The sequence below is a fragment of the Vipera berus genome, assembly GCF_964194415.1.
Source record: "Vipera berus genome assembly, chromosome: Z".
Lineage (NCBI taxonomy): Eukaryota > Metazoa > Chordata > Lepidosauria > Squamata > Viperidae > Vipera > Vipera berus.
The window spans coordinates 71,473,090-71,494,009 of NC_138205.1; the positions used below are offsets into that span (position 1 = coordinate 71,473,090).

At 43.0% G+C, this 20,920-nt stretch overlaps 1 protein-coding gene across 1 annotated transcript in view; it reads right to left on the reverse strand.

Annotated features, from left to right (window-relative positions):
• POU6F2 (POU class 6 homeobox 2) overlaps positions 1–20,920 on the reverse strand; it is a gene marked incomplete at its 5' end in the record, with an annotated part of 423,583 nt that overhangs the window by 123,848 nt on the left and 278,815 nt on the right. The window contains one exon of the mRNA XM_081345451.1: positions 238–593. Coding sequence (XP_081201577.1) covers positions 238–593 — 356 coding nt within the window. The remainder of the gene's footprint in view (positions 1–237; positions 594–20,920) is intronic.

Genomic DNA, 20,920 nt, shown 5'->3' on the forward strand with positions numbered 1-20,920 from the left:
AGATGGTAAAATAAGAGTTGTCATGCCAGTCACTCATTTAAGAAAAAAATGAATAATCCAGAGCTTTGGCCATAATATGCTGACCATAATGCTTACATTATGTAAAATAAAATCAGACCACACTAAAAAGTGGTAGAAACTATTCACTATCACAATTGAAAAGTGGTAGAAACCATTCAAATAAAAGACAATGCTGGATAAGATTATAGACAACAAGCAGATCATTTAGCACTTTACCTGAAGGGGGTTTGAGGATGTGAGAGAAGAGGGAAGACCATGAACTGGAGGTAGGTTGGTCTTTGTTGGGGAACTTGAAGTTTGATGAGCTGGAGCTGGTGGATTATGATTCTGAGACTGTTGCTGTGGTGGTGGTGGTGGTGGTGGTGGTGGTGGTGGTGGTGGAGGTGGAGGGTGCTGTTGCTGTTGAGGCAGTTGTGGCTGTGTTGGTTGCTGCTGGGATTGACTAGCTTGTCCCTGTCCTTGCTGGCTAATTTGGCTCTGCTGCTGCTGCTGCTGCTGCTGCTGTTGCTGCTGCTGCTGGAATTGTTGGAGCTGCTGGAGCTGCTGGAGTTGGGAATTCAGGGATGAGGTAGCTATAAGGGATTTAAAAAAATGAAGCTGGAGTTACAAAGGATTCCTCACAAAGTTATAAACAACAATAGCCATTTCTAAATTCTAAATGTTACCTTACATTCATACTTGGCGGTCATCCAAGCTTTTATCACTCAGATGGAATTCAAAACAAAACAAAACACCAAAACAAAACAAAGGAAATAAAGCCTTTCACAGTTGGTAGGATATGTTTAGTTTAATATAAAAATTTAATATAAATTAATATAATTTATAAAATTTATAATTTATAAAAATAATATATAATAATAATATAAAAATTCACAGTTGGTAGGATATGTTTAGTTTAATATAAAGCCCGAAACCTTTTTTGAAAGGCATCTGTAACTGAGTTCATATGTTAAATAAATATACTTTGTTTAATCATGAACAAATCACAAAGAGATGATCATGTCAATTCCTAAACCTGCACTCATGAAAAAGTCAATTATAAAGGCTCACACATGCTAAACCAAAGCTAAATAACTACTGTTTAGCATATAAATTCATCCACTGTTATATTTTAGTTGATCTTTCAAGATAATCAAGACTATGTGCTCATCTACAATTGCAAAATAGCAACTTAAAATTGAAGTTAATTCTAGCTTTTTTAAAATTCACACAGCTAAAAATCATAATCACTTGACTCCGGTTTCTTACTAGTAAAATGGAAATACCAGCATTTTACCTCAATGTTCATCTGTAAGTGTTATGGATCTTTAAATATTTTCAAATAAATATTTAAGTGACAACCACAAATTAGAAAATAATTCCTGTGAGTCTCATGGCACAAATAGATATGAAGAAATAGTTTACATTTGCTGCAGATGTTTTACAGCTACCATGTTCTGTACAGTGGTGCACAATATTAAAAGATATAAAATTAAAGTAAGATTAATAGCTCATCTAGGCACTGCCTGAAGGTTCTAAATGTACATGGTATCATATGCATACTATCAAATGAATTAGGCTGTATCTCAGAATAAAATAGATTAAGATAAAGATTTTAATAAGAATTAGAATTCAGAAGTGACAGAAAGTTTTACATTAATTTGGTGCCCAATCTGTTTGCATGCTAATTTTAAATCCAACTGATTTAAGTAGGTGAAAGTATTTCATTTTAAATATATTTTGAGTAATTTTCCACTATAATTGAAGGAGGATTGAGAATTTTTACAATATTTTTTAGATTTTGAAGCATATGGACAAGAATTGTATTTGGATTATGCTTTTAAAATTCCATTATTTTTGAAAGACAATAACTGCCCAAGTTCTACAGATTTTTTTTTCTCATGCTCTAGTCTAGTACGTTTTACAGCTGCCACGTATTGAAGTACTGTATGTCATGTAAATATGCGTTAATTTATTCAGCAATGTTCATATTCAAGCAGGAAAGTTGTTAATTTGCATATAGAGACTCACTAGTCATACCTGTTATTCATTCTTAAGAAAAATGTAGTGGTAAAACACCTGCCATTAGAATACTTGGACAGTCAAGTTGTGCTGAAAGGTGATTGTAATCTGATAAGTATTGAACAAAGTGATGATCGTAAAAGCAATATTAAAAATATGAGATTCCAACTTGAGGAGCTATCATATTACAATTAAAAATGAGAAACCCAATTATTGTACTAATTTTAGCTTAGAATCATAATTAAATATCTTGAAAGAAACACAATGAATTAAATCTAAACAAATGAACAAATGCATATTTATACTTGCAAATTTCAAAAAAGTCAATGATACCCAAGTGAATATGAAGATAATTTCATTCATAATGTTGAAATTCTCATCTGATTTTGTGTCTTTAACTTAATCTAAATATCAGGATGCTGAAATTAATGACTGATAAATGCCAGAGTTGAAATTGCTTTGAGAATTGTAATTTCATATCTTATTATTTAAGGAAGCCATTGATTTCAGTTCCTCCAAAGGTGTGATAAGCACAATTTCAACTTGAAATTTTATCCATCCGCAGTTATTGATTGATTGATTAGGTGCCACAAACTATGATTGTGCCACAAAATTGTGATTGACATATTTTCTCCAGGACTATATGTTCACAATCTAACCCTTCAGATTTTCCAATAGTATGTTTATCATTCCTATAATTACATGCAACCATCTTCCTGCTGGTCATCCTCTTCTTTTCCTTGTGTCCATCTACCGTTATAATTTCTCTAGATAGAAAGTTGCATAATGTCCACAATATAATAATTTGTCCTTGGTCACTTTTACATCCAGTGAGAATTATGGATTGTTTCATTCTAGGTTGTCACAGAATCATAGGGCTGATGGGACCTTGGAGGTCTTCTAGTCCAATCCCCTGCCAAGGCAGAAGTCCTCTGTTGAATTCCTGTCTGAGGTCTTCATCTTTCTTGGCTTTTCTTTTCAAGTTTCCACCAATTGTTCTGACATAATTTCTTCTATTTATTGGTCTTCAGCAATCACTTTTCACATTCATTCTTAACATCTTCAAATAAATTCCAAAGTTCTTATTGAAAATTGTGGTTATATACACAAGATCACATGATGGAAACTGATTGGTTTTTTTCTTCTGCTTTATCTTAATTTTTAACTTGCAAATGAGCAATTTATGATCTGTTCTACAGTAGATCTCTGGTCATATTTTGCAGTTACAACTCAGCTTCCTTGCACTAATAATAAAGTCAAATTTATTTCTGTGTATTCTATCTGGAATACCTATGTAAATAGGCATCGGTTGTTGGAAGATTGGGTTAGTAATGAAGTTACCAAATTAATTATCAGAATTAATATGTTATTCTGCTGCATTTCTGTTTCGTAGACCATATAGTATAACTGTGTTTTCCTTAATATTTCCAACGTTGGCATTCTAGTCTCCAATAATGCATGTTGCTTGTATGTTTGTCAACTTCAAATTGAATTTATCAGTCTCTTCTTCACTGGTTATAGAATAAATTTCAATGATCATCATAGCCAACACTCCAGAAGATAGGCTTAAGATACAGGACGATCTGGACAGACTTGAACATGGCGCTATCTAACAAAATGAAATTCAGGGGTGAAAAAAGTAAGGTTCTACATTTAGGCAAGAAAAACCAAATGCACAGGTATAGTATAGGTGGTAAAAAAAATGTTGAGACTCTAGAAAGAGTACAGAGAAGAGAAACAAAGATGATTAGGGGACTGGAGGCTAAAACATATAAGGAACAGTTGCTGGAATTGGGTTGTTGTTAGTTGCGCAGTCGTGTCCGACACATCGTGACCCCATGGACAACATTCCTTCAGGCCTTCCTGTCCTTTACCATCTTCTGGAGTCCATTTAAGCTCACACCTACTGCTTCAGTGACTCCATCCAGCCACCTCATTCTCTGTCATCCCCTTCTTCTCTTGCCCTTAACCTTTCCCAGCATTAAGCTCTTCTCCAGTGAGTCCTTGCTTCTTATTAGGTGGCCAAAGTATTTGAGTTTCAACTTCAGGATCTGACCTTCTGAAGAGCAGTCAGGGTTGATCTCCTCTAGGACTGACCGGTTTGATTGCCTTGCAGTCCAAGGGACTCGCAGGAGTCTTCTCCAGCACCATAGTTCAAAGGCTTCAATTCTTTGGCGCTCAGCCTTTCTTATGGTCCAACTTTCACAGCCATACATTGCAACTGGGAAGACCATAGCCTTGACTATACGCACTTTTGTTGGGCAGGGTGATGTCTCTGCTTTTTAGTGTGCTGTCTAGATTTGCCATGGCTTTCCTCCCCAGGAGCAAGCGTCTTTTAATTTCTTGGCTGCATTCCCCATCTGCGGTGATCTTGGAGCCCAGGAAAATAAATTCTGCCACTACCTCCATTTCTTCCCCATCTATTTGCCAGGAATTGAGAGGGCCAGATGCCATGATCTTGGTTTTTTTAATATTTAATTTCAACCCAACTTTTGCACTCTCCTTCACTCGCAACAAGAGACTCTTTAGTTCCTCTTCACTTTCTGCCATTAGAGTGGTATAATCTGCATATTTTAGGTTGTTGATATTTCTCCCGGCAATCTTAATTCCAACTTTTGATTCATCTAGCCCTGCCTTTCTCATGATGTGCTCTGCATATAAGTTAAACAGGCAGCATGACAGTATACAGCCTTGCCAGACTCCTTTCCCAATTTTGAACTAATCAGTGGTTCTGTGTCCAGTTCTCACTGTTGCTTCTTGACCTGCATATAGGTTTCTCAAGAGACAAATAAGATGGTCTGGTACTCCCATCTCTTTAAGAACTTGCCACAATTTGTTGTGATCCACACAATCAAATGCTTTAGTATAGTCAATGAAACAGAAGTAGATGTCTTTCTGGAACTCCCTAGCTTTCTCCATGATACAGCATATGTTGGCAATTTGATCTCTAGTTCCTTTGCCTCTTTGAAATCCTGCCTGTACTTCTGGTAGTTCTTAATCCACATACTGCTGGAGTCTAGCTTGCAGGATTTTAAGCATAACTTTACTAGCATGTGAAATGAGTACAATGGTGCGATAGTTTGAACATTCCTTGGCACTGCCTTTCTTTGGAATTGGAATGTAAACTGATCTTTTCCAATCCTGTGGCCACTGTTGAGTTTTCTAAATTTGCTGGCAAATTGAGTGTAGCACTTTTATTGCATTGTCTTTTAAGATTTTGAGTAGCTCAGCTGGAATACTGTCACCTCCACTAGCTTTGTTGTTGCTCAGCTTTCCTAAGGCCCATTTCACTTCACATTCTAGGATGCCTAGCTTGAGGTCAATGACCACCTCATCGTGGTTATCTGGGACGTTAAGCTCATTCTTCTGTGTAATTTTGCCACCTCTTCTTAATCTCTTCTGCCTCTGTTAGGTCCCTGCCATTTTGGTCCTTTATCATGCCCATTTTTGCATGAAACGTTCCCTTCATCTCTCTAATTTTCTTGAAGAGATCTCTAGTCCTCCCTATTCTATTGTTTTCTTCTATTTCTTTGTACTGTTCATTTAAGAAGGTATTCTTATCTCTTCTAGCTATTCTCTGGAATTCTGCATTCAATTGGGTGTATTTTTCTCCATTACCTTTCGGTAACCATAACTATTTTAAATCACTTGCTTAATGTCTGATCACTTGCTTAATGTCTGACCTAGATTTCTCTGTTATGTAATGGTTGCTGTTACTGAAAGCCAGACTTGCTGTCTCCAGCTGATAATTAGGTTTGGGGCAGGAAACTGTTACTTTAAACCTATTGATCGCTGCCTAGAGGCTAACCGTATAAATAGTGACACAGCAGCAATTAGGGCTGCTTCTGTTCTGAGTTAATAAACTTGTTTGCTGTTTCAACATTTCATCTCGCTTAATGCCTAAAGAACTGAAGATATAACAGTGGTGACAAGAATGGGATGTGCTGCTTCATCGTAAGAGTCTGAAATCACTAGGAGGTGAAGCCAGCACAGAGCCTAGCAGGGACTACATTCCCCTCCCCCTTGGTCTGCCAGCAAGACATGCTGGAGACCACCAGGTCAAGCTTCAGGAAGTTCCATGCAAAATGGAACTGGACACAGGCTCAGACATGTCCATCATCTCCATAGGGACATTGAGACACATTTGCAACTGCAGCAACAGATGGGTCAAGGGCGAAGCCACACTTCTGGTGAATTTCAAGGGGTTTGCAGACCCACTAGATCTTGTAGTGGTGGAAGGCCAATGCACGAGTCTCATAGGGCTTGATTGGTTTGATGCATTGGGCATTCAAGTAACTGGCATTCACTGAACACAAGCAGCAGACTTGTCTTCAGTCTGCCAAGAGTTCACAGATGTTTTCACTTCAGGCCTAGAGGAGTACAAGGATCCTCCGATAGCCTTTAAGCTTGATTCCCTGGTAACGCCAATATGGATCAAGCCTCGTCGAGTGCCTTTCACTTTAAAACCCAAAATTGACACAGAGCTGGACAAGCTGGTCAGTCAGGGGGTATTGCAGCCTGTAGACAGTGGGGTGTGGGAGACCCCCATAGTAACACGACTTAAGAACAATGGAGAAGTACGCATATGTGCTGACTATAAGTGTACCATTAACCAGGCACTTCAACAGCATGTGTACCAGGTGCCAGTTGTCAGCCATATTTTGGCGTTATTGCAAGGAGGCCACATGTTTGCCAAATTTGATTTGGTGCAGGCCTACCAACAGCTGCCAGTGGACGAGGCCACGGCAGCCACCCAAACCATTGTCACCCATCGGGGGGACTTCAAGGTCAAGCACCTACAGTTTGGGGTGAGCGTAGCCCCAGGAATTTTCCAGGAGTAATGGATCGCACGCTCAAGGGCATTCCAGGGGTATGCCCCTACTTCGATGGTGTACTCATTGCAGGGGAATCTGTAGAGGTACTGGCTGAACGGCTTAGAGCCATCCTTCAGCGGTTCTGCTCAGCAGGACTTAAATTAAAAAAAGAAAAGTGCAAGATTGGAGTAGAGTCAACTGAGTTCCTGGGGTTCCACATGGATGCTGATGGCATTCATCCGGCGGACTCAAAGCTGAAAGCAATTCAGCAGGCCCCAAGTCCAAAGTCCAAGGGAGAGTTTCAAGCCTTCTTGGGTCTTCTTAATTTTTATAATGCATTCCTCCCACATAAGGCCACAGTGGCAGAGACATTACATCAGCTCTTAGATAAAAAGGCTCATTGGCAGTGGACCTTCCACGAAATAAGTTTCCAAGCAGTCAAATCACTGCTGTCCTCAAACTCTGTACTCACTCATTTTAACGAGAAGCTGCCAGGCTGCATCACATGTGATGCATAACCATATGGGATTGGGGCTGTGTTGAGCCATTTGTCAGCTGATGGGAAACAGTCTCCCATCACCTACTATTCGAGGACCCTGTCATCTGCAGAGCGCAATTATGTGCAGATTGACAAGGAGGCCTTGGCCATTGTAGCCAGAGTTAAAAAGTTCCATGACTATTTGTATGGCCGCCACTTCATGGTCTTTATGGACCACAAGCCACTTCTAGGGTTGTTCACTATGAACAAGCAGAAACCTTAGATTCTGTCTCCTCGAATGCTGAGGTGATCTCTATTCCTTTCAGCCTACAGCTACAAACCGGGCAAAGAAATGGGCCATGCAGATGGCCTTAGCAGATTGCCCCTGCCAAACGTGGAGCCAGATCCAGCTCCGGCTGCACGCATCCTGACTATACAGGATTTGCCAGTCTCCTCTCCATGCTGGAGAGACAGCAGCTGACAAAACACTTAGCCACATGTTAAATTTGGTACACACAGGATGGTTGGACAAATGTCCAGGGCCAGAATTTCAGAGTTTCTTCATGAGGAAAGATGAGCTTTCAGCTCATAAAAGATGTATTCTTTGAGGAAGTAGGATCATAGTCCCAGCTCTTTAAGGCCCAGAGTTCTTGAGTCTCTGTATGAAGGCCATCTGGGAATAGTCTGGATGAAGGCACTGGCAAGGAGCTACCTTTGGTGGCCAGGGCTAGATAAAGTTATCGAGGCCCAAGTACATGTTTGCTACACTTGCCAACAATCCAGACCAGAGATACCGCAGGCCCCTGTCCACTGATGGGAGGACACTCACACACCGTGGTAAAGAATCCACATCGATTTTGCCAGGCCCTTTCAGGGACAGCTGCTTTTAATAGTGGTTGATAGCCACTCAAAATGGTTAGAAGTTGCTCCAGTTCCCACTATGACTACTGCCAGGACCATCCAGGAACTGCATAGAATATTTGCAACACATGGGCTTCCAGGCATCTTAGTCTCAGACAATGGGGCTCAGTTCACCACTTCAGAATTCCAGGCCTTTCTCAGGGCAAATCTCATAAGGCATGCCATGTCAGCTCCCTTTCACCTGGCACTGAACGGTCAAGCAGAACGCATGGTCCGCACAACCAAGGAATCCCTGAAATGGATTGGCACAGGGGATTGGCACCACAGACTGGCCAATTTCCTTCTCTGCCAGTGCACAACGCCCTGCACTGCCATGGGCAGGAGCCCAGCCAAGCTCCGATGGGGTTGACGCTTGATCACCAAACTGGACAGGCTACACCCCGACAGAGTCGCCTCAGACACTGCACAACCAAAGGCACCAAGATGCTTACAAGTGGGTGACTGGGTTTGGACCCAGAATTATGGGCAAGGGGGTGGCAGCAGTGGTTGTTAAGATGTCAGGAGCACTCCTACAAGGTGGTCCTGGAAGATGGGCGAGTCATTTGCTGCCACATTGACCAGTTGCATCGGTGGATAGCGGAACAGTCGCTGGCTCAGGACTCCCAAGAGGGCCAAAAAACAGGGCCCGCATGACAGCAGTCCAACAGAGCAGCTTGCACACACTGACAGAACTCTTGCTCAAGGAGACGGGGGGCTGGCCATAGAAGAGTCTCCTCTGGACACACAGACTGTATCCACTGATCAGGACAGGCAAACTGTGCTGAGACACAGCCCTGCAGACTTTGCTGTATAGTTGGATTTTGGTTTGGGTCGACCAGGACTGGCCAGTCAAAGGGACTAGAGTCAATCCGACTCCATTGAACCCTGGTCTATCCAGCCTGGCAGGCAAGCAGGTAGACCGGGAGATCCCTGCAACCCTTAGACATTCTGAACGGTGAAGAAAGCCACCTAAATATCTGCCAGATTATGTCAAACAATTGAGAGTTTGAGCTTTCTAGGGGGAAGGGGTGTAATGTATTGGCCATAACTGTTTTAAATCACTTGCTTAATGTCTGATCACTTGCTTAATGTCTGACCTAGAATTCTCTGTTATGTAACAGTTGCTGTTACTGAAAGCCAGACTTGCTGACTCCAGGCTGATAATTAGCTTTGGGGTGGGAAACTGTTACTTTAAACCTATTGGTCACTGCCTAGAGGCTAACCATATAAATAGCTGCACAGCAGCCATTAAGGCTGCTTCTGTTCTGAGTTAATAAACTTGTTTTCTGTTTCAACACTTCGTCTCGCTTAATGCCTAAAGAACCGAAGCTATAACAGATGGCATACATAATTAGTGATAAATCCAGAACAAATATGGGACTAAAAAGTTTCATGTAGCATTTGAATAAGTCTTTCCTTCTTTTCTCTTTTTTTTTCTTTCTCTTTTTTTATATATTTTATATTAATAGTGTTTGTAGTTATCCTATATGAGCTAGAGAGTGATAGATTTTAGAGTTTATGGTTGTTAGCATATGGTTGTTTATGATTCTTTTTTTTTGTTTTTTATACCTTGTACTTAGCTCTGGGAAGTCGGGGGGGGGGAGGGGGGAGGGGTAAGGAGGGAGGGATAGGGGAGGGGTAGGGGGGTTTGTTAAAGACAAAATGTATGATAAAACTTTTCAATAAAAAAAAATAATTAGTGATAAATTTTCAAGCACATAGAAGAGGGCACCTTGTTCAAGAAACATTAAGCTGGCTTCTGTAAATGTAAACTATTTTTCATTAAACTTTTTTAATGAAATCCAATCTGATTTGACCCAAACTATCACAGAATAAACTGCCATATTTTCTTAGAGTATTAACTGCAGATCACTCAAAATAAAAATCTAAATAGCCATTTTTTTTCTATATGAATCTTGCCTAGAACCTGGAAGGAGCCAAAGAACAGTTCCTATTGACTAAGGTTTTTATTGTTTTTAACTATGGTTTATTCTATAAAACCTTTTTTATCTGTATTGATCTGGAACTTTGGAAACTGCCTGATGTAATTTGGATTGCTTCAAAAGTAGCTCAATGTGGCTTGATTCCAAAATCCAGAATAGAATTTGGCCTTTCTTTCATACACTAACGTAGGGAAAACACAGATGGCTATAATATTTATCTTCAGAAATAAAGGAATAAATTCTGGAATTGGATGTGGTAATAAAATACATCAAATTTCAGAGAAACTAGTACAGGATTCTTTAAGTTCCATACTTTTAATGTTTTTCAATAAAAGCTCTAAAATGTGCAGTTTTAATGCTAAAATTGCAACAATAATACAGGTAGTCCTCAACTTATGAGCACAACTGAGACCAGAATTTCTATTGTTAAGCAAGGTGGTTAAGTAAGTCATACCCAATTTTAGACTTTTTTGTCACAGTTGCTAAGCATTGTGTTTGTTAAGACAATCATGTAGTCATTAAGTGAACCTGATTTCCCTCATTGACTTTGCTTGTAGCAGCCGGCTGGAAAGGTCACAAATGGCATTCACATGAAGATACTGCAACCATCATAAATTCATGCCAAATGCCAAGCACTCAAAACATTGACCACGTAGCTGTGAGAATGCTGCACTGATTGTGTTAGATGTTTTGTGCCAGCCATTGGCAGTTCCCCAAAAAGGTCATCAGATGGGAGCAAAGAGGCTTCTTGGCTTCCACTGATGAGCCAAGGGTCTCAGACCCGACAGCCCCATTGGCGAGAGAGTTTTATGGTCAGGGAGGGACCAAGACCCCCCATAAATACCTCTGCACGAGGGGCTGCTCTTTGTTCTCCTTCCAGTTCTACCTCTACTCCTAGCTCCTAGTTCTTCTTCTGTTTTAGTTATGTAATGCTAGCTTGCTTTTATTTTATTTCTCTCTCACATGCAGGCATGAATGCTTTCATGCCAAGTATTTCTTTCTCTTTGATCTATCATTGAATAAAGCTAATATGATTGCATCTCTGCGTGATGCTTTTACTTGGAAGCACCTTTAACGATCCATCGTGAGATCACCTCACAAGTTGGTAACAGAGGATGGTTTAATGGAACGCTTCCAAGCAAGTCCAACAAGATGTCTGGAAGATCCAGCTCAAATCCATTTATAACAGATGGCAGGACCACTCCCATCGTGACCAGAAGTCATCGATCAAAGACGGCATCCCTGCCTACATCCAAGCCTTCAGTCCCTGAAGCAATCTCCGCTGCAGGTGAGAGCACAGATGACCTCCACCCCGTCAGAGGATCCAGCAGAGCATCTGGGAGTGCCCTGCATGCCTTTCTACCCCTGAACGCCACAGAGGAAAACATAGAAGGCTTGCAGACTGCCCAAGATTGCTCAGATGCTGCAGAGACGGACCTGGCTGAAGCCAAAAGCCGCGTGAGTAAGCTGACTGCACAGGAACGTGAAGAGCTGCTTGTAAAGATCTTTGCAATGCAGGGGAGGGGGAAGACAGCCCAGGAAACAGCTCAGAAAGCCTCAGAACCCCTGGTGAGTCCTTCCCTAGCGACCACGAGGCCTCCAAATATGGCGCCCGCCACCCTTAGTGACCCCGGGACCCCAGGGCTTTTGGCGCGAACCCCCCTGCCCAGCTGTGAGCTACAGCTTCCTGGGGCAAGCGGAAACAAGATGGCTCTGCCCACATGGTCTGGCACAGGAAACAAGATGGCGGCCCCCAGTAACCCCACACGGTCTAACAAAGACAAGCCTCTTTTAAGCCTGGAAAGCCAGCAATCCCTGGCATCCAGCCGAAATAGCATGCAATCCCTGGCATCCAGCAGAAATAGCATGCAATCCCTGGCATCCGGCCAAAATAGCATGCAAATTCCTGGGTCCTCCCCACCACAAAGCCTAAAATCCTATGATGGCAATGAGGTCTGTCCAGCCAAAACTGTTACAACAGTTCTTGAGACAGCCATACAAGCCCTTACTACAGCCCTAGAGGCCAGCAAGACAGCGGCCCCAGCATTGGGGGTGCCCAGCCCCCCTCCCAGGCCTCCTATCCTCTCCCCAGGGCCCAACTGCCGGGGGGGGTCCAGCCTGGAGCCTCCCAATGATCAACCCCTGCGGCCTCCCACCTTCTCTTCAGGTCTTCAGGACCAGCGATGGGCTTCTCAAGGCAAACCAGGCAATGCTGAAAATCCATGTGCTTGCAATTCTCAGAAGGAATCATTGCAGCAACTGCAAACCGGCAAATCTGGGCTCCGCCCCCCCAATGCCTCATGGGAAGAAGGGAAAAATCCTGAACAACGCCCTCCCCCGGATCACATGGTTTCCGGGCACGCCCATTTGGAGTTACTAAATAATCAAGAAAAAATTCCCTCCTCGACCACTAGAGGGATTCCTTTCCCTTTCCCTTTTATGTCGATGGACATTTCTGAGATTTATGCAAATGGATCTGAGAGGGACTTTTTTCCAACAGCAAATCTTCCGAGCGACTTTAAAAAGCTGCAACTGGGGGGGGAGAATTACAACAGTTGGAGTAGAGATATACAGGTATATCTCTTAAAGAATGGGACTCTACAAATGGTTCAGAAACCACCCCCTCCCCCATGGGGACCTCGAGAAGAGTGGCGTCATTTGCAGGCTTACTCGACCCTGCTCAGTTCTCTGGATAATAACCTGTTCTCCAGCATTCCAGTAGGACTCAGAGCTAATGAAGTTTGGCAGCTATTATACAATTTATTCAACAGCGATACCATTGGTTCCATCACCAGACATACAACTGAGCTTTATACAACCAGACTAAGGTTTGGTGCCAGCATGCCTGAACATCTTGCAAAATTAAAGGCACTCAGGGCAGAATTGATGTCCAGAAATTTCCCAGTAACTGATGCGAACATGGTCGCGATCATTTTTGCTTCCCTGGACAGGAGTTGGAGCAATTTCATTGTTTCACTCGAAGCGGTCAGGAGGGAAGACATAAATCTGTCCTACCTCACAGGGAGACTCATCGAGGAGGATAGAAGGAGACGAGATGCCGGAGAATACGCCAGAGTCACCACTCAGCAAGCCAGAAGGGGGCGCCACAACTCAGAGCAAATTCAGTTTCAGTTTCAGTTTTATTTAATTTGTATACCGCCCTTCTCCCTAGGGACTCAGGGCGGTTCACAGGGCATATAAATAACAATACAAAAGTTAAAAAAGATTAAATCAATGCCCAATTAAAAACAATAGTACAATTCTAAAACAACAATTTAAAACCCATAATCCCCCGTCAGGCCAGACCAGCTAATTCAAATAGGTGGGTCTTCAGGCCACGACGGAAAGTTCGGAGGTCTGATGCCATCCGGAGCTCCACCGGCAGTTGGTTCCATAATGCCAGAGCGCCCACAGAGAAGGCTCTCCCCCTGGGGGCCGCCAGTCGGCATTCCCTGACTGGAGGCACCCTGAGGAGGCCCTCTCTGTGGGAACGCACAGGGCGGAGGGGAGTTGACGCCGGCAGCAGGTGGTCCCCGAGGTAACCCGGACCCATGCCATGTAGGGATTTAAAGATCATAACCAAGACCTTGAACCTCACCCGGAAGACAACTGGTAACCAATGCAGCTCGCGGAGCAAAGGTGTAACATGGGAGTACCGGGAAACTCCCAAGACAACTCTCGCGGCCGCATTCTGTACCAGTTGGAGCCTCTGAGTGGTCTTCAAGGGAAGCCCCATGTAGAGAGCATTACAGTAGTCAAGGCGAGAGGTCACGAGCGCATGAGTGACCGTGCACAGGGCATCCCGGTCCAGATAGGGCCGCAACTGGCGCACCAGGCGAACCTGGGCGAAAGCCCCCCTAGTCACGGCCACTATATGATCTTCCAGGGTAAGCCGTGAATCTAGGAGGACTCCCAAGTTGCGAGCCCTATCCAAATTAATGCTCTACTTAAGTGTTTCATCTGTGGCTCTGAGGAGCACCTCAAGAAAGACTGCCCCCATCAACATCAAGCCCCTAAACGTCGTCCCAATCAAGTAAGGGGCAAGGGGCAAGGAAGGGGGCATGGCAGGGGCAAAGGAAATTTTCTGCATACTTGTTCCCTCACCCCCACAACAAAGGCTGATAGCTCCACTGACTTATGGTTACTGGACTCTGGAGCTTCTTCTCACATTACTAATATGAGTCAAGGTTTTAAAAGGTTAAAGAAAATTAACTCATCTGTCAAAGTGGCAAATGGTGATACAGCTTCAGTTTTTGGGGAGGGCTTTGTTTCTGTAACTGGACTTGGAAAAGTTGAAGGTGTTTTGCATGCTCCCTCCATTGCCAACAACCTATTAAGCATTACCAAATTATGTGACGATGACAAAGTGGAAGTTTTATTTCGCAAGGGGGGAGGTCATGTCACCCGGAACCAGAGGGTCATTGGAAATATTGCCATCATAAATGGCTTACCATATTTTTCTCCCAAGCCACCACAGCCTGCCCCAAGGCTTTCCAAGGGCAGTGTGGGCAAGGAACATGAATCTCAGCAGGCACCTACAGCACCACTCAAAGCAACTAGAGCCAAGAGGGTGTCAGTGGGGAAGCCGCTCCACAATAAGTGTGCACACTTATTACACAGAAGATTAGGTCATGCGAGCTTCCCTGTAGTTAAAAAGATGGGAGAATTTGCTGAGGGAGTCCAGCTCAAGGATTGTGACGTGTGTCTGGACTGTGCCATTTGCAAGAAAACAAAGAGGAAGGCTGCCCCTATACCTAAGGTGTCATTGCGTAAGGCTCAGTACCCGTACCAACTAGTACATGTTGACCTAGTTGGGCCTTTTACACCATCCCTAGGAAAGAAAAAGTATTTTCTCACTGCCGTTGATGATTTTTCACGATACGGCCACGTGTATACCCTCACAGAAAAATCTGAAGCCTTTGACGCCATAAAGTCACTGTACAACTTCGTAGAGACCCAGTACAAGACCAAGATCGCACAATTGCAGAGCGATCGCGGGGCTGAGTTCATGTCTCAAAAGTTCCAGGACTGGGTAAGGCGTAAGGGCATCTGCCATTTTCTTACTGCACCATTCACCCCTTCGCAAAATGGTGTAGCTGAGAAAAGAAATGGAATCCTGCAAACCATGATGCGTAGTCTGATTGCAGACGCTGCTGTCTCAGAATCATACTGGGGAGAAGCGGTCCACTACGCCAATTACACCTTAAACCGCACCTGGAGCAGTGTTGTGAACCAAACCCCATATTTCCTGGTTCACGGTAGGAAACCAAATCTGGGACATTTGCGTGTGTTTGGTTCCTATGCATGGGTGCACATCCCCAAGCAGCTGCGGAAGAAGGGGAGATCTGTTTCCCAGAGACTAAGGTTCTTGGGCTATGCTCCTGGCTCCAAGGCCTATCGTTTCCTGGGAGAAGGGGGCAGGCCTGTGACTTCCCAATCTGCCTCTTTTGAAGAGGACTCCAATTGGACTCAGATCCACTCAAATGATCTGAGCCCATATGCCAACCGACCCAGCAAGGACACACCGACCACGACATCACCAGAGGCGACCACGTACCCTGCCACCGACGAAAGTGAGGAACAAGACGAAGATGCGTCCAGTCCCACGGAGGAAGACATGCCGTCTTCACCCCCAGCGACGCCTCAGAGACCCACGGAAGAAAAGGGCGGTGAGTGGCAGAAGGTAAGGAGGTCAAAGCGGTCCAACAAAGGGGTCCCGCCAAAGAGAATTGACATTGGCCACATCGTGTCTGTCAACAGCGTTGTGGTCACCCCAAAATCCTTCTCTGCCATCCAGGAGCTGCCCATCGAAGAGCAGGAGAAATGGCAGCTCGCGATGGAGAAGGAGATGCAGAGCTTAAAGAAACTCAAAGTCTTCACCCCCCAGCAACCACCAAAGGAGAGGAAAGTCATTGGCACAAGGTGGGTTTACAAAGCCAAACCACTTGCCAATGGCCTCTACCTATATAAGGCCCGTTTGGTAGCCCAGGGCTTCGCTCAGCGCTATATGGAAGACTACGCCGAGACGTACTCTCCAACCGTCCGCGCAGAGAGCGTCAAGGCCGCCCTCGTGACTGCAGCCGCTCTGGGAGAAGAAGTCTTCCAATTCGACATCCAGACGGCTTACCTCCACGCCAACCTGGACCGGCAGATCTACGTGAGGGCTCCTCCTGGCTACCAGCAAGAAGGGGGAAATACATGGTTGCTTCACAAAGGGTTATATGGTCTCAAGCAGTCAGGGAAATTATGGTATGACTGTCTTAGAAAGAGTTTAGAACGAGTTGGTTTCATCGCATCTCATGCAGATGAATGTGTTTTCACACACAATTCCAAGGGTACCACAGAACGGGTGTTAGTTTATGTGGACGACCTATTATATGTAGGGCCTGACAAGGAAGGGTGTGATGAATTTGCCAAGGCCCTGGAAGAAAAGTTTACTCTAAAGTCTTTAGGGCGGGTTGACAAGTACTTGGGTGTGCATATTTTGGCCACTAAGGGGGGGTTCGCTCTATCTCAAAAAGAAAAGATAGAGGAATTACTGGCCAAATGCAAAATGACAGAATCTAATCCTATGCATAGCCCAATGCAAAGCGACTTTTACAACCACACCCATAAGGACGGTCCTGAGTTCACAGATAACACGCTTTACAGATCTGTGATTGGCTCCTTGCTATACATCAGCAATTGGAGCAGACCTGACATAGCTTTAGCTGTGAATCTATTGTCCAGGCACGTGGAACACCCAAAGGAATTCCACTGGACTGCTGTTAAAAGGGTGCTTAGATACCTTAAGGGCACAGCTGATGCTCTCCTAATGCTAGAACCAGAGAAGGGGAAGACGGCCCAGCTCTCCGCTTACTCAGACGCAGACTGGGCTGGCGACACCAAAAGTAGACGGAGCACTTCTGGTTTCCTCATATTGCTAAATGGCTGTCCAATACATTGGCATGTTAGGCAGCAAAAATTTATTTCTTGCTCCACGGCCGAGGCTGAATTTGCCAGCCTGTCAGACACGGCCAATGATTTGACTTGGTTCAATGAGCTGATAACAAACATCTGGGCATCTCCTCCTCTGCCCATCCAAATTCTAGAGGACAACACGGCCGCAATTGCAATCTCGGGCGCTTATGCAGTAGGCTCTAGATCTCGCCACATAGACATACGCTATAAAAATGTCAGGCAGCTTGCGAAAGAGGGTTTTATACATGTTGAGCACTGTAATACAGCTGACCAGATAGCTGATCTGTTTACCAAACCTGTTCCCATTGACCGGCACAACCTTCTGTGTAAGCGTTTGTGTTTGGCCTTCTGAATGTTTTTATGCATGTCTATGACACCTGCTCGCCCCTCACATACATTCACTGGTCCCTGTCATTGGCTGGCAAGAAGGGGAATTGTTAGATGTTTTGTGCCAGCCATTGGCAGTTCCCCAAAAAGGTCATCAGATGGGAGCAAAGAGGCTTCTTTGCTTCCACTGATGAGCCAAGGGTCTCAGACCCGACAGCCCCATTGGCGAGAGAGTTTTATGGTCAGGGAGGGACCAAGACCCCCCCATAAATACCTCTGCACGAGGGGCTGCTCTTTGTTCTCCTTCCAGTTCTACCTCTACTCCTAGCTCCTAGTTCTTCTTCTGTTTTAGTTATGTAATGCTAGCTTGCTTTTATTTTATTTCTCTCTCACATGCAGGCATGAATGCTTTCATGCCAAGTATTTCTTTCTCTTTGATCTATCATTGAATAAAGCTAATATGATTGCATCTCTGCGTGATGCTTTTACTTGGAAGCACCTTTAACGATCCATCGTGAGATCACCTCACAGATTGTGCTGGTTATAAGTCACTTTTTCTATGCTGAATGGTCATTAAATGAATAGTTGTAAGTTAAGGACTATCTTATTATAGCAAATACATACGCCAAATTTCAGAGAGACAAATTGGAAAGCTTTAAGTTTAAGAGAAGGAGGGTTTAGGAGTAACAGGCGCTCACTCTGTTACGCAGCACTCGGGATTCGACCCGCCAAACTGCCGACTTTCTGATCGACAAGCTCAGCGTCCTAACCCACTGAGCTACCGCGTCCCTTACCATCCATCTTAATAATCCACAATTTCTAAAATCATTCCATTGCCAAACAAACTTTTTCATATATAGCATTACAAAAAGAGAGCTGTTTTACTTTTTTCTTCTGTCAAATGACATATTTATAAATATTTGTACTTTGATTATTTTGTCTTAATTTTCCTCTCTCTGCTATTTTGATGTTTTGTTTCTATATTATATACACATATACTTCAATCACAGGTATAAAGTAAGGTGCATAAACAAATTATTGACTGCTAAAATTATTCATGTCGCCTGGATCAAGTTCTAGTTCATAGAATCATAGGGCTGAATGGGAGCTTGGAAGTCTTATATTAATTTTCCCTTTATTTCTCTTCTTACAGGAAGAATATTTAAAAACATTTTGAAGTGAATTATCATTCTCCTTATCTAAAATATTGTAAGTGGAAGCATTGCTTTTAACAGTACAGTGGGGTGCTAGATAAAAAAAAGGATGATGGGAGAGGATATTTAATAGATCATATCCAAGCTCATCCTATCCCACAATCATCATCCCCAAATAGGTTATCATAGTCCATCTTCTCCTTACCTCTCTTTCAGCAAGCACAGGGCCTTGTATCTACATTTATATTTAAATGTCCTTGTTAGTTTGTATATTGTATCTTTTTTAATGTCAACCTGGTAAATAACTGAAACTCAAGAGCCTGTTTATTTAAACATTTTTATTATAGCCTTCCCTCCTTTCATCTTGTGTGTTTTAAGATGACTTTAGAATAAATGAAAACCAGGAAACATCTTATATCATTAGTTTGTAGAGAAAATAACACAATGGGATCCCTCACACCAGTGCCGTATAAATTCCTAACAGCAATAATATCTTAAGACTGAGATAGTCTCACACAATAGGCTGTCTAACATGACTAAAATCAAACTGTCAGACATAATGCCAACATATTGACATTGTTTTTGCCCTTATCTTTGTTTCCTTTGAGAATGTATGAATATCTACAGTTGTGCCCGAATATTGGGTGTTGGAAAGAGCTTCTGTGTTTGCCTATGCAGTCAGCAAAGTATCTAATTAAACACATCAGGGTACCACTTGTCTGACAAGTTATTTTCTGACACCTGCAGTTTGGGACCTTACCAAGGAATTCTGCAGCATTCGCAGATATGAAACTCCTGACAGGTTAATCAAAAACAGACTGCAGATAAGAAACAAGTTGTTTTTTCATAGGCTATGAATCCCCATGCACACACTTAGGCTTTTATTTTTTAAGTTATGAATTTATGAATCACCTGGGGATTAAAAATATGAATAGAATAGAATAGAATAGAATAGAATAGAATAGAATAGAATAGAATAGAATAGAATAGAATAGAATAGAATAGAAGCTGGAAGGGACCTTAGAGGTCTTTTAGTCCAGCCCACTGCTCAAGCAGGAGAACCTATACCATTTCAGACAAGTGATTGTCCAGTCTCTTCTTAAAAATCTCCAGTGATGGAGTGCCCATGATTTCTAAAGGCAAACTGTTCCACTGGTTAATTGTCCTCACTGTTAGGAAGCTTCTCCATAATTTCAGGTTGCTTCTCTCTTTGATCAGTTCCCAACCATTGTTTCTTGTCTTACCCTCTGGTACTTTGGAGAATAGTTTGACCCCCCCCCTCTTCTTTGTGGCAGCTCTGCAAATACTGGAATACTATTATCATGTCATCCCTATTTCTTCTTTTCCTTAGACTAGCCAAACCCAAGTCCTGCAGCCGTTCTTTGTATGTTTTAGTCTCCAGGCCTTTGATCATTTTAGTTGCTCTTCTCTGAACTTTTTCTAAAGTTTCAACATCTTTTTTGTACTATGGTGACCAAAATTGGTGGCAGTATTCCAGGTGTGGTCTTACTAGGGTTTTATAAAGCGGTACTAATACTTCACATGATCTTGATTCTATGCCTCTGTTTATACAACAGGATCGTATTAGCTTTTTTGGCTGCTGCTGCACACTGCTGGCTCATAGTCAAGTGATCATCTACTAGGACTCCAAGGTCCCTCTCACAGTTGCTGTTTTTGAGCCAGGTCTTGCCTAATCTGTACTTAAAGCTTTGATTTTTTTTCTGACTAACTGTAAAACTTTGCTTTTCTCCACATTAAAACTCATTTTGTTGGACCCATTGTTCAAGTCTGTCAAGATCTTTTTGGATCCTGAGCTTGTCTTCTGGGGTGTTGGCTATTCCTGCCAGTTTGGTGTCATCTGCAAATTTGATGAGTTCCCCTTCTATTCCCTCATCTAAGTCATTAATAAAGATATTGAAGAGTACTGGGCCTAAGATGGAGCTTTGTGGTACCCCACTGCTTACTTCTCTCCATGTGGATGTAGTACCATTGAGGACTGCTCACTGAGTATAGTTTGTCAGCCAGCTACAGATCCATCTGAGGTGTTACTTTCTATCCCACTTTTTCCTAGCTTACTAAAAGCAGCAGATTGTGACCTACTTTGTCAAATGCCTTACTGAAGTCTAAGTGTACTATGTCCACAGCATTTCGCTAGTCTACTAATTTAGTCACTTTATCAAAGAATGAAATAAGATTGACTTGGCATAATCTGCTTTTGACAAACATGTGCTGGCTACTGGTTATAACTTTGTTTGCTTCCAACTGTTCGCAGATCTGTTTTTTTACTATCTTTTCCAAGATCTTCCCAGGTATTAATGTTAG